Raw genomic sequence first — 24,269 nt, forward strand, 5'->3', positions numbered from 1 at the left:
CTGTTGCTGTAGGCGCATCTCCGTCACATATTCCCACCTTTCTGAATCCCTGCGCCTCTAAAACATAGCTGCTTGTTCTGGCATCTCTTGCGCAGTTTGTAGCGCCGGATCACGCAGCCGTGATCCGGCGCTAAGACCCAACTGCAACGCCAGACAAAGAACCACCGACCTCGACGTGCTTCTCGATGGCCATGCAGTCACTGCCTTAGTCGACAAAGGGGCCGATTACTCCGTAGTGAGTAGATACATCGCCGCCCAGTTGAAGAAGGTTAAGACTGCATGGAAAGGCCCCCAAATTCGGACCGCTGGAGAACACCTCATTACGCTGACGAGAATCTGCACGGCAAGAATTACCGTTCCTGACCGGACTTACCCTGCCACCTTCGTTATCCTCCAACACTGTTCACGAGACGTCATTCTTGGCATGGACTTCCTGAACCAACAAGGCGCAATCATCGACCTGAAGTCGAAATCGAGAACGCTTTCTTAAGATCAAGCAATACCATCGGAGAGCTTTCGTGGTCACCACACTTTGAGTGTGCTCGAAGATCAAGTGAGCATCCCGCCGCGCCCCAGCATTGTTATTTCCATCGGCACTGAAACTCCCGCTGACGTAGAGGGCGTCATCGAGGGCGACCAGCATCTACTACTCGACCGTTTAACTCGCGTCGCAAGAGGGATCGCTCGACTCCACGAAGAGAAAGCGGAAGTGATGCTAACCAACTTCAGCCAAGAGTTCCAGCACATCAGCAAGGGCATGGCAATCGCATACATCGAGGAAATTCTGGAAACGAGCAATGCATTTGTCCTCTCAGATTCTGCCGCATCCACCTCGCCGACCATAGTCCCCGAACCTGACTTCGACGTAAATCCAACTCTCCCCATGAGCAAGCAGCAACAGCTCAGAAGTCTTCTCCGACGATACAAATTATAATAATATTTGGGGTTTTACGTGCCAAAACCACTTTCTGTTTATGAGGCACGCCGTAGTGGAGGACTCTGGAAACTTCGACCACCTGGGGTTCTTTAACGTGCACCTAAATCTAAGCACACGGGTGTTTTCGCATTTCGCCCCCATCGAAATGCGGCCGCCGTGGCCGGGATTCGATCCCGCGACCTCGTGCTCAGCAGCCCAACACCATAGCCACTGAGCAACCACGGCGGGTGAAGATACAAAAACTGCTTTTCGACGTCATCGAGGATTCAACAAGCACCAGTTGCAAAGCATCGCATCATAACCGAAGAGTGCGCTCGACCACTCCGCCAGAGCCCTTACCAAGTTTCGACGCGAGAACGCGAAGCTATTAGGCAACAAGTCGACGAAATGCTGCGCGACGACATCATCCAGCCGTCGAAAAGCCCGTGGGCATCTCCTGTTGTCCTGGTGAAGAAAAAGAAAGGAACCCTACGTTTCTGCGTCGATTATCATCGACTGAACAAGATCACGAAGAAGGACGTATACCCCCTTCCGCGGATAGACGACGCATTTGATCGTCTCTGCAACGCTAAATACTTCTCGTTGATGGACATCAAGTCTGGCTACTAGCAAATAGAAGTCGAGGAGCGAGATCGTGAAAAGACTGCCTTCATCACGCCAGACGGCCTCTACGAGTTCAAGGTCAGGCCATTCGGCCTTTGCTCGGCGCCTGCAACGTTTCAGCGCGTCATGGACACGGTGTTAGCAGGATTGAAGTGGCAGACGTGTCTTGTTTACTTGGATGACGTCGTTGTCTTCGCCGAAAATTTCGACGACCACCTTAGGCGGCTTGCGACAGTATTAGCGGCCATCAAATCATCAGGGCTCACTCTGAAGCCGGAAAAGTGCCGCTTCGCTTACGATGAGCTTCTGTTCATAAACCACATCATCAGCAAATTCGGAGTACGCCCCGACCCGCAGAAAACAGCTGCCATCGCAAAGTTCACGCAGCCCACGGACAAGAAGGCAGTGCGTAGATTTCTTGGCATGCGTGCCTACTACAGGCGCTTTGTCAAGGACTTTTCACGCATCGCTGAGCCGCTAACGCATCTAACCAAATCTGATGTCGAGTTCAAGTGGCAAACGCCGCAGGGCGACGCATTTCAAGAACTAAAACGACGCATGCAGTCGCCACCGGTACTTGCACATTTCAACGAAGACGCCGCTACCAAAAGCCACACTGACGCCTGTAGCCTAGGTCTCGGTGCCCTCCTAGTCCAGAAGAAACACAGCCATGAACGGGTCATATCTTATGCTAGCCGGTCGCTGTCAAAAGTGGAAGGCAATTATTCTACGACTGAAAAGGAATGCCTCGCCATCATTTGGGCAACAGTGAAATTCCGCCCATACATATGGCAGGCCATTCAAAGTCGTCAGCGACCATCACGCGTTGTGTTGGCTAGCTAACTTAAACGACCCTTCAGGACGGCTGGCGTGTTGGAGCCTCAGGCTGCAAGAATACGACATCACTGTAACCTACAAGTCCGGACGAAAACACTCAGATGCCGATTGCCTATCACGCGCCCCCATTGACCCGCCACCGCAAGATGATGAGGATGGCGACGCCTTCCTTGGAACAATAAGCGCGATAGACTTCGCTGAACAGCAACGAGCAGACCCGAAGCTAAAATGCCTCGTTGACTATTTGGAAGGGCACACCGACGTTGTCCCTAGGGCATTTAAGCGCGGATTGTCTTCGTTCACGCTTCAAAACAGCCTACTCGTGATGGAGAACTTCTCACCAGTCCACGCCAACTACCTTCTTGTTGTTCCGTTGGCGCTGCGTCAAGAAGTACTTCACCCACTACATGACGATCCGACCGCTGGGCACCTCGGTTTCTCACGGACGCTATCGAGGATACAGGAAAGGTATTACTGGCCGGGCCTAACCGCCGATGTCACCCGTTACGTCAAGACATGCCGCGACTGTCAGCGACGCAAGACACCACGGACAAGGCCAGCGTGATTACTACAGCCGATGAAGCCTCCTTACCGACCTTTTCAGCAGATCGGGATGGACGTGTTGGGACCGTTTCCGACATCAGCTTCCGGAAATAAGTGGATCGTCGTGGCGACGGACTATCTCACCCACTTCGCTGAAGCTAAAACTCGACCGAAAGGCAGCGCAGCCGAAGCGGCGAAAATTTTCGTCTAGAACATCCTGCTGTGACATGGTGCTCCAGACGTCCTCATCACCGACAGAGGAACGGCTTTTACAGCAGAGCTCACCCAAGCCATTCTGCGATCCAGCCAGACAAGACACAGAAGGACAACTGCCTACCACCCGCAGACGAATGGTCTCACGGAGCGCCTGAACAAGACCCTCGACGACACGCTAGCAATGTACGTCGACGTCGAACACAAGACGTGGGGCGCGGTCCTGCCGTATGTAACCTTTGCTTACAACAGGTCGGTGCAATAAACCACAGAGATCATGCCGTTTAACCTGGTTTACGGCAGGAACCCGACGATGACGCTCGACGCCATGCTGCCTCACGTCACTGACGAAGAGAATGTTGACGTCCCTAGCTATCTCCAGCGCGCCGAAAAAGCCCGACAGGTCGCCCGCCTACGGATCAAGAGCCAGCAGCGTATCGACAGCCCACACTACAACCTCCGACGACGCTTCGTCGAGTACCAGCCCGGTGACCGTGTTTGCGTTTGGACCCCGATACGCCTACGAGGACTCAGTGAGAAATTACTTCGACGCTATTTCGGACCCTACAAGGTCATTAGCGCACTGGAGTATGACGTCCTGCCAGACGGCATTTCGCATTCACAGCGGCGGCACGCACGCTCTGAACGGCGCGCACCTGGTGCGTCTTAAACCCCTTTTCGGACGCTGACGAACTTATATTGTTTTCTTTGCTAAGAGTACTTCTTTATTACTTTCGTTTGTTTGCAGCATCGGGTCGATGCTTTTTAAGAGGGTGGTATTGACACATATACTTCTCTTTATCGGGGGGCACGTTTCGCAGCCTAACAAATGTTATCGCACAGCGCGGAACGCGCCTGCATGTATCCGAAGTTTCTGGAAAGTTATCGATGATTCTATCCGCTGTCTGTTGTCGCCGAACCTTATGTTATCTGATTTCATCGCATGACGAGAATAGTGTAGAACTTTGTGGAAGACACGCGGGTCCAAGCGATTAGTCTGGAACATTCGACGACTGCTGTATAAAAGCCGACGCACTCGACCCACTGATCAGATTTTCGACGATCGCCGACAGTGTTCGCCGCTATCATTTTGCTATAAGTGTAACTTGTTTTGTGGGCGCAGGTTCGCCCAATAAAAGTTAGTTTTGTCGTTCACAGTATTTCTCCGGTGTTATTCAACGTCACCACCACGTGACTATATTTTACAATATATTTACGCGAGCGTTCTGTACTCCTTGATTACGTAATGCCGCTACGACTGTTGGTATCTCTACTGAATGAAATGCCTTTTCGTAAACTATGAAAGCCATATAGAGAAGCTCATTGTGCTCTGCTGCTTTCACAGTATCCTGATTAATGACATGGCTGCGATCCATTGTAGAGTATCCCTTCCTTTATTCCAAGCATGTAGAGTATGCGTTTATTCCATTGGAGAATATTTTCATAAATATTTTATATAATGCTGGGAGCAAGCTAATGGGCCTATCATTTTTCAATTCTTTAATGTCTCCCTTTTTAGGAATCAGTATAATGTTTGCATTCTTCCGATATTTTAGGACCCTTGCAGTCGATTTACACTTCGTATATGGAGGCGCAAGATTCCCAAGCATTTTGTCTCCTCTATCTTTTAATAAATCGACTGATATTCCATCTTTTGCTGACGCTCTTCCTCGTTTCACGTCTTGCAAGGCCCTCCTGACCTCATCGCTATCTATAGGAGGAGTTTCTGTACACTGTTCATTACTGTTTCTAATTGAGGTATCCTGACTCCTCCAGATTTGTACCGGTCAGTATAGAATTCTTCCGCTGCTTTTACTATATCTTCGAGATTGCTGATGATATTACCCTGCTTATCTTTCAGTGCATATACCTTGGTTTGTCCTATGCTAAATTTCTTTCTCACTGATTTCAGGCTGCTCCATATGTCATGGCTTCTTCAGTATTTCTCACTTTATAGCTTCGAATATCACTTATTTTCGCCTTGTTGATCTGTTTTGACAGTTCCGCGAATTGTATCTTACCTCTTGAGTTGGACACTCATTTTTAGCCATTGAGTTATTAGGTCCTTTGTTGCTTGGTTGAGTTTGCCTACTGGTTGCCTTGGTGCCTTGCCTCCCACTTCAATTGCTGCCTCTGAAGCCATCCTATTTCCGTTTCATTCAGTAGACCTATGTCATCATCATTTCTCGGATTTGTGTGCTTGTGTGTGATGGTCATAGATACAGTCATTGCTGGGTTAAGAGACATCTGCCACGTGCCGAACCATTAGTGCACTTTTCCTGAGAAGTTATTTAAGAGTAGCTGGACACTAAAATATTTCAATTCTGTATATATGACACAGTCATCTGCAAATAACCTCTGTGTAATTGTAGCCGATTTTTCGATTAGGTTGTTAATATATACCAGAAGCAACACAGGCCCAAGAACTGAACCTTGAGGCACGCCTGATTTGACGTCACAGACCCTGGACCTATTTTCATCAATACTGACGAACTGTCGGCGATCAGTAAGAAACTCCTTCACCCATTTGACTACACCTGTATCTCCTAAAATAGCCTTTAGTTGTATTACCAGTTTTCTATGATTAACCTTATCAAATGCCTTTTTGAAGCCGAGAAATATCAGATGTATTTGTCCCTTGCCATTGATAACTTTGCTCAAATCGTGAACACTTTCTAGTAATTGTGTTACGGTTGACAAGCCCTCGCGAAACCCATGTTGATAGTTACTAAGAATATTGTGCTGTGACAAAAACTGCGGAATGTACTTCGAAACAATATGTTCTAACACTTTACAACAGCCGGACGTTAGCGCAATGGACCTGTAATTGGCAGTAGACGTGGTGTCACCGTCTTTATATACGGGTATAACTTTACTCATTTTCCATTCTTCAGGAAGTGTACCTCACCGTAGTGACTTAATGAAGAGGTACTTCGCAGTCCATTCAGCATACCTCTTTAAAAACAAGTTTGGTATCTCATCACGACCTGGCGGTTTCTTCGTATTTAGGTTCAGCAGCAAGTTTAATATTCCTTTATACGTTACGCGCAGTTTCTCTGCAACTGGTAGCTGTTGGCATACCTCAAATTTCGACTGCTTTCCATCATCACGGGTGAGCACACTAGCCAAAAATTATTGAAGGCGCCCGCTATATGACGTTTATTTTCAATAAGCCCCTCTTCTGTGCTTATTTTAGTGACTACCTTCTTAGTGGGAGCCATGTGCCTCCAAAACTCTTGGGTTGATTAACGTAGAAAAGCATCCATAGTGACACAATAGTATTGTCCCTCGATTCCCTCATCACTAACTTTAGCTGTTTAGTAAGAATAGTACGTACGATGCAGCATCCCTCTTGCTAAGTCATCATCATCCCTCATCACACCATTATGTTCCGGTTCCTCCTTCCCCTGTGCAGAGTACCAGGCTAGAGCGCCTTAGCTCAGGCCGACCTTTCTGCCTTCTTTCAATTAACTTATCTCTCTCAAGTTATTTCTCTTAGCTGCTTACTTAAGTTTGACATCATCAGGAACAGCAGAATCATGTGTACGCTTATAAAGTTCCCTACGCTTTGCCACTTTTCTTTTCAGTTGAATGATCTCTCTCGTAATCCGTAGGATGTGCAGTCGTTTCGTTTTACATTTGAGAGGTGAATCGCGGCCTATACATTTGTGATCCGTTCGCTTAAAGTTTAACCAACCCTCATCGATATGCGTAGATTTATCTCGACTTCATTTATCAAACTTCTCAAAAGAGAAGGCTAGTTCATCTATTATTGCTGTGTCATCAGCTTCATTAAACTGTCTGTAATATGAAACAAGCCTACGGACCCTTGAAAAGGAACTTATATTTAAAGACAATCTTACAGTCGAGTAACTATAATCACGACTAACATCATGCGTGAGCAGTACCACGTGTCGGACGAGAAACGCGGTGTTCACGGTTGGATTTGCGTGTCTCCATAGTTGTGCTGCCACCGGTGTCCACAACGTCGTCAAATGCAAGGATCAAGAGTACAGGATACTCAAGAAGAAGTCCATTGACCACTCCAACAACGACTACCGGGGCTACCACGACCACAACTAAAAAAAAGGCTACTACGACCGCGAGAATGTCGACAACTCCGACTACCTCAACCAGCCGCTTCCCGGAACGTAAGCCATGCATGATTTCTACGCTAAAAGAAATGTCGCAGTTTCGCCCGAATGGCGGCGCATCGATTGCGTTGGTGAATTTGTTGAGTGCAAACTATACAAAGAAAGTATAGTATCTTTATTGGCTGTATAAACTTATAAACATAGCTATACTAACTAAATCATCAAGCATGGTGTTGCGCTCGCACAAGCTAACATCTACCCATCTCACTCAATGATCACGGAAACTAGCAGTGAAAATGCTGGAGTGAAAAAGCGCGGTAGCTGCGGCGAGCGGACTGACCTTCGTGCTGCGTCTTGTATCAACGCGAACTAAGTCGCTTACATTGAAATTCTTTCAATGTACTTGAAGTCGACGCTGATTGGTTGGAGAGATGGCGTTTTTCTGCAGAAATCAGGGCATTTGCATTGGCTCAAAGGTTGCCCCTCTTCTTAGCAACATTCACCTGAGTAAGGTTGACAACTGCTTAGAGAAAGCCTTAGGTGATAGCGTTATCAAGATATTTCGTTACGTTGATGATTACCTGATTTTCTGCAATAGGGAAGAATTAGATTCTGCTGCTACCTCAGTAAGTGCGCAATTTAAACTTTATGGGGGAGGAATAAAGTTTACCAAGGAATTTCCTCAGCGACATGTAATTCAGTTTCTTGACATTTCTTTGATCTTCTAACAAAATCATGTTTGTTGGCAGTACTTCCCAAGATCTTCGAAGCCGTTGCTAAACTTTAAATCCAAGCATCCTAAATTAGTAAAAAACGGAATTGCCATGTCGTGCCTTAAGTCTTCCCTCACAAGAACTTGCATGCACAGAATGAGCGCCAGTTTTAATGCGCAGGTCCGGCGCCTATTAGAAGCAGGTTATCCTAGTGTAGCGGTGGCCACTGTAGCTGAGCGCCGAAAGAATTCGGTTTCGAGAGGGACGGACGTCATTACAGAAAGCAGTAATAGCAAAAAAAGAGTAGTGGCTATTCCGTATATTCATTCAGTGTCGCACAGGCTTTAAAAAGTTGCTAGTAGATATGATGTTAATGTTGCTTTCACTGCTCCCAATAAGCTAGGTAAGATATGCGTTGCCATGCAGAGGAGAAAGGAGCAGGTAAAAGGAAAAAAAAAAAGAACAGATATTTCTCCAGGGAAGCACAATAAGAACAACAGTTTTACTGAAGGTCGTATGGGTGTGGTTTATACAATTCCCCTTAGCTGTGGCCAGTTCTACGTAGGGCAAACGGGACGGTGTACCAATTAGAGGCTAATGGAGCATAAAAGGTCATTAACCGGTGGATCGCCTTTAATCTTTCGCTACATTGCCGAGATTGTAACTGCAAGCCAGAGTTAGATGAATGCGCGATATTGTACAGGCATAAGTATGAAGATATGCGTCTTATGGTAGAGGCATGGCATATCTATAATGGTGGAAGTGCGTGCGTGAGTCAGCCTTCGATTACTTTACATAAGGAAGAGATTAAGTGCATAACAGTTATCTCTCACGTAGACCAGCACGTGTACCCGATTGACACGTGGTGTTACCATTCTTGAGCATGCGCAGATGAGTTTTGTGTCTTCTTTCATTTTTCGCCTCAGTGCTCCCTTCAGTTGATAGTCGGCGTTCGTGTTTTCCACTTCTCTACTCTTGTGTCCTGTCTGCACGCCTCACTTCTATTTTGCATAATGAATCCTTACCAACTAGCTCAGCTTTCTGTCGTTCTAAGCTACAGAGAGCATCAGGTTCGTTTATAGGCATAGCAGCATAATTATGTAAGCATTTGAAATTGGTTCATATTGAAAATATCTAGAAGCTATTAGTACATCCTGTACAGACTTTCTCGAGCTTTACGGTGCTGTGCCTTCAAATCAACAACACTGCTTTTTCCCGTGGACCACTAGGGGCCACACTAGAGACGGGGCACCGGTTTGTAGCTTTAATATACGAAAACACGTCATTCATTACGCGGAAACTCAAACACAACACCCTTTTCCAAAGCACGCACAAAATACGATCATCCCAATGGTTCTAGATTATCAATTGTTGCACTTAACTCCTCAATAACTCATATCTGTGCGGTTTCCCACATTACAATGTATATTTGGCGACAGAGCATACTGCGGTCGTTAAGAATCACTTACTTTTTGTTCAAAACTGCACGAGACACCAACAACGATGGCAGGATGCGCCGCTGCTGGGAATGGCTGGCTCTTGGCCACTTCTTCCACGCGCGCGCTCTGAAGGCCTGCGCTCCTAGCGCCTAGTTTCGGCTTTGGGCATTCTCAGCAGCGTCAAGGCGTGGCTACTCCATACAAGAAAACAACGTGCACACACATTAGGCGAGATATTTCATATCTGACTGCAAAAGTAATTTTTCTGAACACGCGGCTCACGCTGACAGACATGTTGGTCATGAGAGAGAAGGCGCTGAGTGGCTCGTGTCTCATAAGGGCACAATTTAACACTCTCTATCTATGTACTTACCGGTAGTATTTTGAAAAAAAAAAACATTTTACTACGGAGCAGAAACAGGCGACATCGCCTTAATGTACCGCAATACGAACGTGGGGATAAAGTAACGGTTTCAGAGAGGCCGGGAGGAAAACGGGCATGTTAGATGTTCAAACGCTCACGTGGGATAATTTGTTTTCACAGAGTAGGGTTGTACAAATATTCAAATCCTTCGAATAACCAATCGAATAGTTTCGTCTTCGATTCTCCCCTCGAGTCGAATAGACCCTATCATAAAATCCTAGCCTACTCTGAACATTCTTTCCCGTACTTCACCTCGTCGGCTACGTAAAATGCAATATGAAATTGAAGCAACAGGACGCTACATTTCACCCCAGCCTCAGCGCATATAAATAACATTGAACGCTGCGTCACTCAGTGAGCGAGATTTTTTTTTTTTTGACACCGCGCTAAGTCGCAACAGAATATTGGTTCCACATGCCGCTCAGCAACAGGTATGTTTTTGATAATATACTTAGATGCAATAGTTGTGCCTTTTCATCGATTTATATCCGAACACGTTTCATCGCATTATACTTGACCAGATAGTGATGCCATCTGCCTTGACTATACCAATGAGGGATCAAGAGGTATTTTTTTTTGCTGTACCATCGCCGCAGACGATACACGCTTTGGTTTAGTCTCGAAGGTATGCAGATGTGTTAATTGGGACACAACGAATTTTTTCATTAAATATTTTTATATCAAGCAGAGTTCTGGCCTGATCCTTTTATTGTTGTTAATACAGCGTTGCCACAATTGTTTTATACAGTCTATTATTTGCAAAGTATTCGAAAAATATAAACTTGGCCTCAAAATCTTTTACTCGCACACTTGTGACGATTTCCATCGCGCAAAAAATGCCCCTATCTTCGTGAGCTGACTGGTGAGTTCTAAAATGTAGAATAAGTTTACTCTCTTCGGCGTAAACCGGAAGCGGACTTCGATAGTTCTAGCAACACGCCCTTAAGGTAGCATTTCTCACTCGAGATCTTTTGTTAGCGCGTCAATGGACTAAGATCAAAATGAATTAGAATAATTAACGCATATCAACACAAGTATGGTTCGATTTCGGAGGCCATAGCACCGCACCTACTTATATAAAATACATTCCGTCGGTTTACGTGCCGAAACCCCGATATGATTATGAGCCACGCCTTAGCGAAGGACTTCGCTTCATTTTGCGTTATTTAGCACGCACCCAATAAATGCTACAGGGGCACATTCGCATTTCGTTCCCATTGAAACGCGGCCGCCGTTTAGACTCGAGTCATCGAGTTTATCAGTACAACGCCAAAGCCACCAGGACAACCAGGGCAGGTGCCGTGTCTATAGTGATCGCAGCTTCCGCGAGTCGGACGTTGGCACTCATTGTGCTTGCACGGTTTTGTCACCGTTTGCGTGGATGCCGATAATTATGCGACGAATAAAATAGCTGTTAAAGGCAATGCCGCTGCTTATTTCGCAGTACGCGCGTGATATTATCACATTTTTAACCAGTGATCTTAGTGCGACACATTTACGTCACATTTGTCGCGCGAAGTACACGAAATCGTCGCATCGTGATGGTACTATCGGTCCATGTCAGCAAGCTTTGTCGTGTCCAATGCAGGGCACCTTTATAACACTGTTCCCAGTGGCAGGGTGTTAGCTTGCTTACGTGAAGATTAACTGAGTTTTGCATCAGCTGTCCACCATTGGGAAAAAAGCAGCCGCAAGAAGCTCTGCGCAATATCGCAGCAGGTGAAACAGGTTCTAGCAAGTACTGGGCCTCCTTTGTCAAGGATGGCCACCTATTGGGTGCTATTGGGTGAGCCCAAAAATTTTTATGAAAAAGCAACCCCAGTTGCTATCCAAAAGTGCGTTTAGCATGCTTTAGGAGGTGGTTATTTCTGGCACTATGCTGCACCAGGTATTATGGGTGGCGCTAGCCTTCACAACCGGGCCTTTCTCGAATGCGAAAGCCAGTCGGTAATACGAGTGCAATTTCTTCAGCGATAAGTTTAGAACCCGGTGCATCGTGTCAAGCGAAAGTGTCTGCGGTTATATGCGCAGGCGAAGCTTCTGAAAAGGCCAGTTGTCACCATACGGGGAAAGGCGAGAACGCGTCCCCACCAGAGTGTCCCCGTGCGCTACGACCGGTCTCGCCGGTAACACAGCGCAATCTTCAGCGCTGTCTTAGGCCGCAATTTCTGCGGGAACAGACCTCGCCAGTCTATACATCCACGCCACTCATGATATCCAGTGATACAATAACTTGCGTCATGGGAAGAATATTTGTATCCGAAAGAGGCGAGGCATTACTACTCATGAAAAAGGCCAGATGTAGCAACGTAGCTTTTTGGAATTCTCTGCTAGTTCTATTGAACCCTCTTGTTATGATTAGGGTGATGTTGTAAGGGGGTGAGCAACGCGACCGCTAGAAAGGGGCTACAACTCAGAAATATAATTTCAATGCTTAAGTACAAGTAAAATGCAGCAACTTTATAATTGAGCGGACCGTCGCGTTCGCATACATTTTTTTGTCCTAAAAGAAATTACTATCTCTTTCTGTGACATTTCCATGTACTTTTTTTTCAATAAGGCCCGCGTAATTTAGACGCAGATTGTCAAGATGTAAACAAAATATTTAAACAACGACAGCAAAGAAACAAATTGATTAATTAAAACACACATCCCCATTCATCACATAAAGCACAGAAGACAGGCAAATGTAACTGATTGGTTTACGGATTATATTAAAGCAGCAGTACTAATCACATACTGCTCGCATATTCAAATATCTCATACCCAAAATAGGTGAAGTTTGTGAAATTTCGACGTCCTGGGGTTTTTATTGCTGAGGTAACGTTCCCCTCTTGCTGAATAGGCCTAGTAACATTACTGAAATTGTATTGGAAATTTCGGGAGCTAAACTGAAATCGTGTAATAAAAAGCCAGGTATATAAGCTAAGGTATATTGCTCGTTCTTATAAATAAATTTTTGACCAATAATAAGGGGCTGCCTAAACTGAGCAGCAAGCTGATCAATACTCTTTACGTAATTTGGAGTCTGCATAACAATTATAACGTTGTTTCACCACCCTCTTCACTTTTCGAGTCTTTTCTTGCCTTCTGAGCTTCATAAAGCTCTCGCAATGGCATAGTCAGGCGGTCAAGAAATGTTATCTGCCAACCCATAAGCAACATCTTAAATGTTGATTTGCCTATGGGCGCTTTCAGATGTTATGGTCCTTCTCAGAACCTTCACCGATCACGAAAGCTAACCTTAGAGAATGAAAAGGAATACTCCGTTTATAAGTTACCGCCATGAAATTGTGGTAAACGTTCTGCTCTCATTACAGTAAGGCAAATGCTATGCTCGGTGGGCCGTACTGCCATCGCGGAGACTATGTACCCGCCCGAAGGTCTCTGCACATACTTGTTCTACACTGACGTTGTCATCGTGGACGCGAAGATAGTTGCCGCAGCAGAGCGGAACAGCTGGAACTTGTTCCAAACCAAGGCCAAGAAATATAACACGATCAAGTCGGGTATTGCTTTCGACCACAGGTGAGGAGGCCGAAATCACAACGAATGCGTTTTCATACAATTTGATTTTACTGCCGTTGGTACCTACATTTCACACTGATCATGCTGGAATCTCGACATAAATGTTTCTTTTTAATCTGCAAGTGTTGCAAATTGAAGAAGGAATCACAGGACATTTAGGAAGTGCTTAGAGTGCACTTTAAGATGAAAGTGGCACCGCCAGTGTTTAATGCGTAGCATATGGAGTACAACTATGCCGCCTCTACAGCGGCAATCGTCCACTTCAGTAAAAAACACACACTGCTGCTAGATCTTTTTTTTTTGAAGTGTTAGGAAGCTTGCCCATTTCAAATTCACCTTCGTATTCTCGCACTACCGTTTAGTACGTTCATTCTACTTCACAAAACGTAGAGTAAATGAACTCCATATTTTTTAGAGGAACTAAGATCAGAGTCACGATCACGGTAAGGCAGCGGCTTATACTATGTTTACTGAGTCGATACATCAACTTCGTCCTTACCCCAGCCACCAGATTGCTTACAAGTTCGCTTACCAGGCTGCCGGTGTATGGTCATGTTCCTCACTTCATTTTCCTCTTCGGTGTCCTTAAGATGTGCCATTAGCCTCCCTTCAAAGTGAACATGGCACCGATGCTCTAATCACGTCACCAGTGGCTGCTCACGTTTGTGGTGTGGAAAGCCATTAAGAAACGTAATACTTCAGCCGGACAACATCCACCACCTCTGGTACATGATATTTACCCCTCGAGCAGTGTTGGCTGTAGGGAGCTTTATATCTGATGTCACTTAAGCGTCGGAGAACTTTGTACTGCTCGAAGTACCGCCTCAACAGTTTCTCGTAGAGACCATGGCGGTGGATAGGGGTCCAATCCCAACGCTTTCTCCATGCTCGTAGGAGACGAATTCGTAAGCAATACTGTAACGCCTTGAGTCATTGTTCTGCTTTCGAAGTATCCGTACGCGTGCACGCTATCGGGCTTCTTCAGGCCGCTGATAGAAGTCATCGGCATCCGTTTCGTTGCCATTGCACTAATAAGGCAGCATTCCGTCTTGTATTGTCTTGACGAGGAAACGAAGGAAAGGTGCCATTCTTGTCTCTTGCTGAAGGGTATTAAGAGCAATATTTATAACGTCGTTTGGAGTCCGCGAACTCTCGAGAGTGGCGGCGCTGGCTAACACATTTAGGGTAATTTCCATTATGTAAACATAAATACCCCTGAAAGGGGCTAGGAAAACACTGCCGTGGCAGCTCAAATGATAAGACCATCGCTCGCGAAATGCGCAGACGTTGGTTCCTATCCTATTCCCAGAAAGTTGTTTCATCCACTTGAATTTTCGTCATAGTCCAGTAACAAAATAAAAGTAATTTCCCCTATTCTGTCCTTGATGCCTTTGTTGGCTTCTTATTGCATGACTAGTAAAAACCGGACCCTTGTGTTCCCTTTTGTCTCTTTATTGCATAGCGAGAGTCTCGAATCCAGCAGCATTGATGCCTTCAGGTACATTCTAGATTTATTGACCATTTGCATTCACCCATAAAGTTCACCTAAACGTGGCGTGTGTGCCAGAATTGATATTCCACATCCGCTGCCAAGAATTTTGAATGGTGGCGCTGGCCAGCACTCCTAGGGTTAGTTCTATTAGGCGAGTATAAATAGCCGAGAATGTGTATGGTAAAACGGCGCCGCCGTGGGTCAATTGGCAATGGCATCGCAGGCGTAGTGCGAAGACGTGGATTCGTATACTTCCTGCAGGCATATGACCTCTCATCCACTTCTTTTCAGTTATTTATCATTATTTACCTCAATTAACAAGTACAAGTAATTTCCCCTATGCTGTCCTTGGTGTTTTTGTTGGTTTCTTATGACACGAGTCGTAACAATCGAGCATCTCTGTACCTTTTATTCCCATTTATAGCAAGCAAATGTAACAAATTGCAATGTCTCGTCACAGTTCTTATGGTGCACATCAAAGTTGATGCTGTGGGGCTCTCCTCCGGTACTCTTGGGACAAAGGAACGACAGCACAGTAGTGCGAAAAATCACAAGGGCTTTTATTGCACCTTTCTTAGATCAATGCCTGCTAGCCGAGTTGCTATCCACAAAACATGCCGATGGGCGCACGACAAATCTAGAAGTCCGACTCACCGCGACCTGAAGCGAGCGAATATGTTCGCCCCATGCTGGATCCCAACACCTGGTCGTACGCGTGTATAGTCACGCGAATCGTGGCGCGTAAGAAGGTGGCCACGTGAGACGGTCTCGCCGAAGCATCGGTCGGCGCGCCGCACGGCACGTCCGTCCCGCTTGCTTCCCGAACCCAAAAAGAGGAAGCGCCTTCCTTTCGGCGCCCAGGTAACCTCGCCTGTCGGCGGCGTTAGCAGCGCAACACTCGCGCCATCTCTCGCACTGCGCTTCAACTACATCGACCGCCGTGGGCGTCACGCAGGCCACGCGGCGAAGCAGGAGTACAGGAGACGTGCTATGCGGGAAAAAATCAGGGGACGCGCGAGAGTCGCGCATCCCCACAATGCAAACCTTATCCGCAAGTGTGTTGCTAAAACGCACCGTCTCTCCATTTATTTTGCTCGCCGGTGAACACCGCAGCTTAGTTTCAAGATGGTGTGAAGCAGCCAGATGTAATCACTACTATAATCACTACTATGGAAAGGCCGAGACTGATAACACTCTCTATGAAAAATATGGCAAATTCAGCTGTTGTGCTTCGCTCCATAACCTTAGTTTCGAGCTAACAAGTAAGATAGACTGTTGCAAAGATAATTTATCTGTGCCCTAATGAAAAAGTGGCGGCGATTCGACGTAGCTTGAACCTAGTCATACAAGCAAAAGCCCCGTTAACCATAGTTAGACACTGTTTGTCAGTGCTTCTTCCCGGTGAGATATATCGGCAGGATGCTCAGACTTAGCCTGGCGCCTGCGGAGGAGATCTGGTGCGCTCGCACCGGCGCGCGCTTGATCCATGCCGATACTCAGCGACCAAGCGCCGGCAAAGCAGCGGCTAAACCCTCGCCTAGCGAATTGGTAAACAGCGGCGACGCCTCTCCGCAGCGGATCACGTGACGTGACGTCGCACCATCACACTTGGGCGCCGGCAGCTGAAGGTCAAACGCGCGCCGAGATTGACCTTGGGAGTTGTACCTCCAGAAGTAGAGCTTTCACTTTTGAAGTTTTGAATGGCCCGAGAAGGTCCATTCTTACCACGCCATACACTGCTACGGGCACATTGGAATGTGGTGGCAGAGTCCAGCTGGTTTGACAGATGGAACTTTGCATCTCTGATGTTTCAGACATGTCCGAACGCAATATGTAACACTTGCCACGAGCCTCGGCCTGCCGTATATTTGTCTAACTGTGGAAACGTTCGTTCGTAGCCCAGGTGACCATAGGTGGCGTCACTGTGGCATGCCAGCACTTTTTTGCTCCTGAAAAATGTTCGAATGACGAGTAAGTCGGCGTTTCCAGTCGTAGAAAAGTTCATCGTGTACAGGACACTGATGCACAAGAAAAGCGATTTATATCCTCTTGCAAAAACGTCTGGGACATCAGGAAAGCAACCTTCCAAGCAATAAAATTGGGCCCGTATTCCGAGTCATATTGTTGCTACCGTGTAATAGTGAACGCATCGAACCCTCCGATATAGGCTGCGTCGTATTCATGTTCTGTAGTAGTGGGTTTAAGTGGGGTGCGAGAAACGCCGTCGCCGCCCGAATGTGACTTTCCACATTTGACAGCCCGGTCAAACGCTTGAACCGTAAAGCTCCAGCGCATCAACTGCGCTAATGTATATTGTGGTTTCGTTAGCCAAGATCTGGCATGACGATCGTTGAGTACATGGAATGTGTGACCGCACAGATATGAATGAAGTTTTATAACCGCCCGTATTATACGAAAACACTTTTTCAGGGGTCTAATGGATAGTTCTCGGGCACACGTGAAGGAGTTCTGCTTGTTTAAGGTATTAATCTTTCGGTATGGTCTTGCTATTGCACGAGTACAGCACATATTCCTGCAGTGGTAGCGTCAATGAGAACCGCTGCAGAGCGTTTGCATCGACGTGTGCGAGGAGCGGAGACATTTGGAGAAGCTGCCTCAGCTCGTTGTACGCAATTTGCTCTTCTTTGCCTCCCACGAAAGTAATGCCTTCCTTCCTTAGGTTTGTCAGTGGTGAAGCCACACGCACGAAAGGTATCGAATAAACCGGCGGAAATAATAAGCGTAGACGGTTGGGCCACTTAGTGCATCATGTAGAGTTGTTCAGTGTAAATATGGGCGGGAAGAAACGTAGTGGACAGGAAAGAGCATCTGTCCTGTCCTGTCCACTAGGTTTCTTTCCGCCCATATTTCTGCTCAAGGACACTACAAGGCGGAAATAAACGCACAGACATAAAAACCCCTCACTGCATTCTTGTCAGATGGCTCGGCAAAATTTGCGACAGCGGCTATTTCGTACTGTGTGGCCGTATACCATTGTTGCTGACTGAGTGGCCTAGAAGGATAAGCTTTTTCATTTTGAAAGCGGTATTTTAAGGCGCAAGCCTTTTTTGGCTCATTGTCAACGTCATTTGCCGTTAGCAGAAACTGTCACAGCTTTCCGGCCTCCTGATAGGTCTCCTCTGTGACGTGACTTCACTGTCGCTAGGCGCAGGTGTGTGCCTCCTGATTGGCTCGCGTGCTTGACGTCTCTGTCGTCAGGTGCGGGTGTCGGGGTGGTTCCGCACCGCGCGGGATGTCTCATCACATCGGCACTTGTGGCGGCCGTGTGTTCGACGGTGCGCCCTCACGTCGCTATCGTCAGGCGCTTGAGGTGGCCTCCCGATTGGGCGCTGTGTGGCCTGACGTCACTGTCGCGAGGCGCGCGCGGCGACCGTCTGCTTGGGTGTGGGGTGGCGGTGGCGGCTGTTTACTTTGCAGTATCGTGTCGGAAGAATGCCTCGTCTCGCCAAACCGGTGTCTCCCTACACGCGACCTGCGGCAGCCGCTGAACGCAAGCGGCGCTCAAGAGAGGCTGAGCATATACATCGCATGCATCAGGGTTGCCAGGCCCGTCCGACGCCAGAGTCCGGGGACGCGACGGGCCAATGCGAGAGGGGCAATGCGTTTGAAGCGACTCGCTGCATCTCCGGTTACCAAGGCAAATGAAGCTCAGAAGCGCCGTGACCGCCATCTTGCCGCGGCAAGCCGAGCAAGGACAAGTCAATCGAGCGAAGTGGATGAAGATCTAGGATGTGGACCCGCTAAAGCACAAGGAGTTCACCGGCCATGAATTGCAAGCCAACATCCTCCCAGATGACAGACTTGAAATGATGGACTCAGAAGACATCGAAACGACAGACACTGGCGTAAACGACGTTGCAGGCATTCAATAAACAAACAAGCATTCACGTAACAGTGCACGAGTTGTGTGCCTCCGTGTTGTTTTTGACAGAACAAATCGCATTGCAAATAGTGTTAGGCTCCACCGTTTCACACTTTAGTCTCAGCAAAGTGTCTTTCGTTTTTTTCTTCTGGATTAAGCGTGAAACCGACGGATCGTATGGCATGGAAAATCGCCAGTACCCGCCTTATGTGTCCCTCGATTGCTGCTGAATATACACCGACGTCGTCCAAGTACACTAGGCGCGATGAGACTTGAGATGTGAAAGCAATGTGCCCATAAGGCGTTCAAATGTAGCTGGCGCGGAACACAGATCAAAGGGAAGTACCTTAATTTTATTCGAGCCACTAGGTGCCACAAACGCCCTCTTCTTTTGGTCTCTCTCAGCCACTTCTGTAAGCTCCACAAATATATCGACGAGAAGTAACGTGCATGTCAAGCTTTGCGGAGAGAATCGTCTTTACGAGGGACCTGGAAAAGATATAGAAGCACTAACTGTTGGGCGTGATGGGCAATTCATACTCAAATAAACATGGCACTAACAAACAGGGACAAGATGAAAAAGCAGGGAAGGAGCAGACTGTCAACAATGGTTTATTTTGAAAAACACGCCCAATATATGTCCTGTCATAAGCAGGTGTGGCACCTTAAAGATTACTGGCTAAATAATCATTTTCTTGTTCGTGCAGACTGACTAGTGGCCTCGCCACGCACATGTCACGCGGCTTATGCACAAAATATGCTTCAGGAATCTCCATCGCTATCCTGTCTTTGTCTTGACAGCACCTTGGTTTCATTTAGCAACGATTTGCCGTTAGATTCCATGCAATATAGGGACAGATTGAACGATGGCTGCTCTTTCAAAGACGCTCTGTGGTCCATTAATCGGTTGCTCAAACACCGTACTGTTTGGCCGATGTACCATTTCCCTCAAGACTGAGGAATATGATGCACAACACCGTTCCCACAGTCGACCAACGCGTCGAAGTGTTTGACATCACAATCACTCCAGTTTTGTGTTTTCCTTTCAATGTTTCGTCCTACCGCTTAGCAGATGTGGCCTCATTTGTTTCTTCTCAAGAAGACGGCATTTATACCAAATCTACTAGCGACCTTTTTCATGCGGTGAGACAAGGTGTGCAGATGTGGAATACTGACGACCGATATTATTATCTTTAGCGTTGACCTCTCTTATAGTGACAGCTTTTGCTGGCAATTTTGCCTTCCTCAGTAATCTTTCATTGAGTGATGCTAAAGTACCCACTGGACAACTGTATTGCCTGAGCCAGTTAAGATAATTAGAAAAAGCTTCACTCGCTCGATCCCGGCAGGACTTGCGCAATGCGGCTTCTAAACAGGATGTGGCCGTAGCGTTCTTCACTAGCTTCGAGTGACTAGAACAGAAATCCAGAATGGACTTCATAGACCACGGTGGATACACCCCAGAGACATGCTCACCCAATTAGGATAATTAGGTCCAAAAATTGTATACTCTGGCCGCTTGGGAACTTCAAAGGTTAAGCTCAGACCACGGCCCTTCTCCTTAGATATATCTAGAGCCTTCACTCTGGTACTGACGCAGCCACTCGCTTCTACAAAACAAGTAGAGGTTTCGTCAACAGCATTTGGCTGACCCCAGACGTTGTCGCGAAGCAATGCCGTAACTAATCAGCACCAGGAGGAGCTTTTCCTAGCTAGCAGCAAGCTTGGGCCGATGTCCACAGGCACGAACTCAGCCGGCAGGCGGCCGGCACTATCTTTATCGACAGTGAAGCTCTCCGTCACCTGATGAAACATTTCAATACGCGATTGCAGTTCCTCTAACAGTCACGTACGCAGGATTTTTTGGGGGGGTCGGCCCAACCCAAGGTGATTTTTTTCTATGGAAAGGCGGCGGGACGTAGCTTTGCCAGTGGAAATGTGAATAATTTCCACCGTTGGCCATAAACACACGTAAACCCGCAAAAAAATGAAATAAAGTATCTCACAGGTACGCCTGCGGGATACACCCCTCTTTTACGTGACCAAGAAGCAACCATATCAAATGGGCTCGCGCAGGAAAGAAGTGCCGGAAGAGCACTGGCAAGAGCAGGTAAACAAGCGAAAGTGTAAAATAAAAATTTCTAGTAGGATTTCTTCAATTACCTCTTGAAGAATTATACAGTAATGTATATTTTCAGAACAATCACAGTTCTTTTGGATCCCTCATTTACTGCTCTACCAAGTGCAAAAAAACGACTCGTATTGTTATTTGGGAAGTTGTGTAATGATGCGTGGCCGCCAGTCCCCTATACGCGTAGAGAGCAGGAGGCTTTGTTTCTAGGCGTACTGAGGCCACCGCGGACACACAAGAACACCCACATAACCACACCAGAGAAGTGGCTACGTCAGGCGGCTCGACTGATAACTGTAGAAGCGTCACTCAAAACACACGGAATCATTATGCACTTCTGGCGGCGTTTTTTTCCACTTCCTTTTGAAATGAAAGGATGTGGATCCATAAATACTTTCACAATGGACGACTAAGTTTGTTAATTTTCGCTTTTCCTTCCTGTTTGGCCGTTGCCTCAGCTCTCTCCCTTAGTATATTGCTCAATGTATCAACTCCTTGCGACCCTTGTTCCGAGTTGCCAACTCTTCTCGAAAAGTGCTGTACAATTAGAAAAAAACCATACCAGTTAACGGGTGATATTCATACTGTTTATAGGTTTAAAATTTATCGCATGGTTTGATGATGGACGCTGTTTTGCATGCTTTTATTTTCTACCTTATCTAACCAATATCACGGGTATGGTTTCGAGGATCTGACAGTGTCCCGGCCAGCCGTCACTCGAGGAAATCATGAAGCAAAATTAAACGTTGAAGGCAAGTGACGTTTTCGCCCGCCGTAACTCGTGCCACGAGCATACGGACTAGCTGACTGCGAACGGAATCCTTATCGTAATATCTGGATCAGTCTAAACAATGAAGGTCGAACTAATGAAGCAACAGCGATGCACGTGACCCTTGCAATAGATGGTGACAACTGAACGCAGCTCGAGTTAATCGCGCCAGCACCAAACCGATAAGAAAACTGCCCTTCACAACCCAGGAGATGCCGAAAACTACCTCCATCCAAAAGGAGTGAAAAAGGCACCAAAATGTTTACCGCCGAAGACCTGTCAAGTCTCGAGATTCAGACGAGTGTATGAGGCGTGGTGGCGCGGGCGGCGTAGGGGGTATGCCACTTAATTTCGCGGGAAGTGGGGGGCATGCAGCCCCCCCCCCACCCTGGGGCACGTGTCTGGCCTCTAGTAGGATAATTAGTAGATACCTAGTAGTCGGTGAGAGACAGGCTTCCTTTAGAGAAGTTGGCGCCGGTTCCTGCAAGAGCACTCACATCATCATACATTGCTGGGGAAGCAGCCCACTGACACGGACACAGAGAAGACACACAAGACGAAACTCGCTGCTGTCAGCGAGTGTCGTCTTGCGTGTTTTCTCGGTCAGCGAGTGTCCTCTTGTGTGTCTTCTCTGTCTCCGTGGCAGTGCGCTGCTTCACCAGCAAGGTATGACGATCAATCACCAACATTACTCAACGCTCAAATCATGTCCGTCGATAACTGCTGTAAGCAGGACGCTTACAATTTCTATATTAGGGTTCGACTACGTCGCATGATGGGGTCAGAATGTTGTTGGGGGGGGGGGGCGGCTTTTTGTCTCGATGTGCGCCAGCCTTCCTCCGGGAGTGTGCAGCTGTTTCCATCGATGCAGGACCGAACTACAATAGCAAAACTGCGACGGTGCGGCAAAGAGCTACAAACATGTGACGGAGAGCGGACTCGGCAATTCGGCATGTCTGAGGATGGCTGCGGAGCCACGGAGGCATCTTTGTCACTTTACTTTTCAAAGCAAGCGCGGGGAAAAATAGGTGGGCAGTCTTGTCATACATTTTCAGGATACGGGCTAAGTTTATAAACCTGGCCGGCTTCTCCGCAATGGAAGCATAGTTAGCGTTGTTTAGTAGGGCGCCACACTCCTTCTTTCGAATCAGCGGTCTACTAGTAGGTATCCCTTGCGGCCAAGCTCCAGCATTCGTTGTGCGCTGCATGGCGGTGCCACTAACGGGGTCATACGGCGTTAGCGACGCCGGGTTAATAATAATAATAATATTTGGGGTTTTACGTGCCAAAACCACTTTCTGATTATGAGGCACGCCGTAGTGGAGGACTCCGGAAATTTTGACCACCTGGGGTTCTTTAACGTGCACCTAAATCTAAGCACACGGGTGTTTTCGCATTTCGCCCCCATCGAAATGCGGCCGCCGTGGCCGGGATTCGATCCCGCGACCTCGTGCTCAGCAGTCCAACACCATAGCCACTGAGCAACCACGGCGGGTGCGACGCCGGGTTGTACGGCGAGGTCAACAAAGGCCGGGTTAATCGTGAACTGACTGGCGGCAGGCGATGGACAGCCGATGGAAAACTGATACATCACTGATCCGGTAGTGAATAAGGCAATAAGAAGGGGTGCATGATTTCTTGCTTTACAGCTTCTGCCACACAAGCCACCGAATGTTCTTGTGTAGTTACAGCCAGGTTGCAAATCTCCTCACGGGAAACTCATCGAACGGGCTCACCCAAGCGACGCGCTGCTAGCGGTCAGAGCAGAGGTAGAGGCTTGCCTTGGATGGTCATAATGGCGGAACTACTGCTGAAGTGCTCAGTTAATCACAGTAACCTCTATGAACTATGCAAACGTTTGTGCTCTACAGCGCGGAGGGCTGGAAAACAACTGTTTATTGGCGTCTCTCATCAGCTAACGGACTTTATTGACTTCAGAAATCTCGGCGCTGACCCGGCGGAACAGCCAAGCTATGTCTTACGCAACATGACTACACTCTTGTTAGGCTTGTCGATGCGCGAGTGAATGCAATGCTGGGCGGAACCGTGATGATCGCTGCAAGCGAAAATTCCAAGACGTTGACGGTCAAAGTTATCCCACGTTATTAGAGCTGTCTGCCTAGATTCTCATACTCACTCCCAGAGCGAAGACGTTTGAGAACTTGAGCTTTGGCGCTTATTTCTTCGCTTTCCAACCCGTTCTTATTATTCGTGCATATTATCCCCGTCCTCAAAGGCGTCAACTTGAAAGGTGTCTTGGGAAGGGCTGGTAGTTTCCAGGTTTTCCTTATCTCATGGCATTCTGGGGCCTCAAACTCCGGGCTTACTCCTAACAGGTGACGAATAAAGCGATCGACAGGAGTACAATGCGATGAGGTGGTTGCGTGCTGGTTAAACGGCTCGAAGGAGGAGTCTCTAGCATTAGGCGATGAACTCCGGCACGTCCACCAGTGCCGTGATAAAATCAATATAGTCACGACCACGGCCTGCGAAAGGCTGGCACTAAATATAGTTAGCCGACACCTCAACGTCGTCTTCACGCCCAGGCTTATGGTTGGCTATTGCTGCTTATGTTTCTCGCTTCATTTTTCTCTTCGATATTCCTAAGACGCGGCAATATGTTGTAATATGTAGTAGTGTAAACAATGATTGCCAAAATACAG

The 24,269-nt window shown here is 47.3% G+C and overlaps 1 protein-coding gene across 5 annotated transcripts in view; it reads left to right on the forward strand.

Annotated features, from left to right (window-relative positions):
* The window catches only part of LOC135918257 (uncharacterized), a 203,042-nt gene that overhangs the window by 127,858 nt on the left and 50,915 nt on the right, over positions 1-24,269 (forward strand). For all 5 annotated transcript variants that reach the window (XM_070533552.1, XM_070533551.1, XM_070533555.1 and 2 more), the window contains 2 exons: positions 7,096-7,284; positions 13,124-13,331. In XM_070533552.1, the coding sequence (XP_070389653.1) occupies positions 7,096-7,284; positions 13,124-13,331 (397 nt within the window). The remainder of the gene's footprint in view (positions 1-7,095; positions 7,285-13,123; positions 13,332-24,269) is intronic.

The sequence above is a fragment of the Dermacentor albipictus genome, chromosome 2 (genome assembly GCF_038994185.2).
Source record: "Dermacentor albipictus isolate Rhodes 1998 colony chromosome 2, USDA_Dalb.pri_finalv2, whole genome shotgun sequence".
Classification (NCBI taxonomy): domain Eukaryota; kingdom Metazoa; phylum Arthropoda; class Arachnida; order Ixodida; family Ixodidae; genus Dermacentor; species Dermacentor albipictus.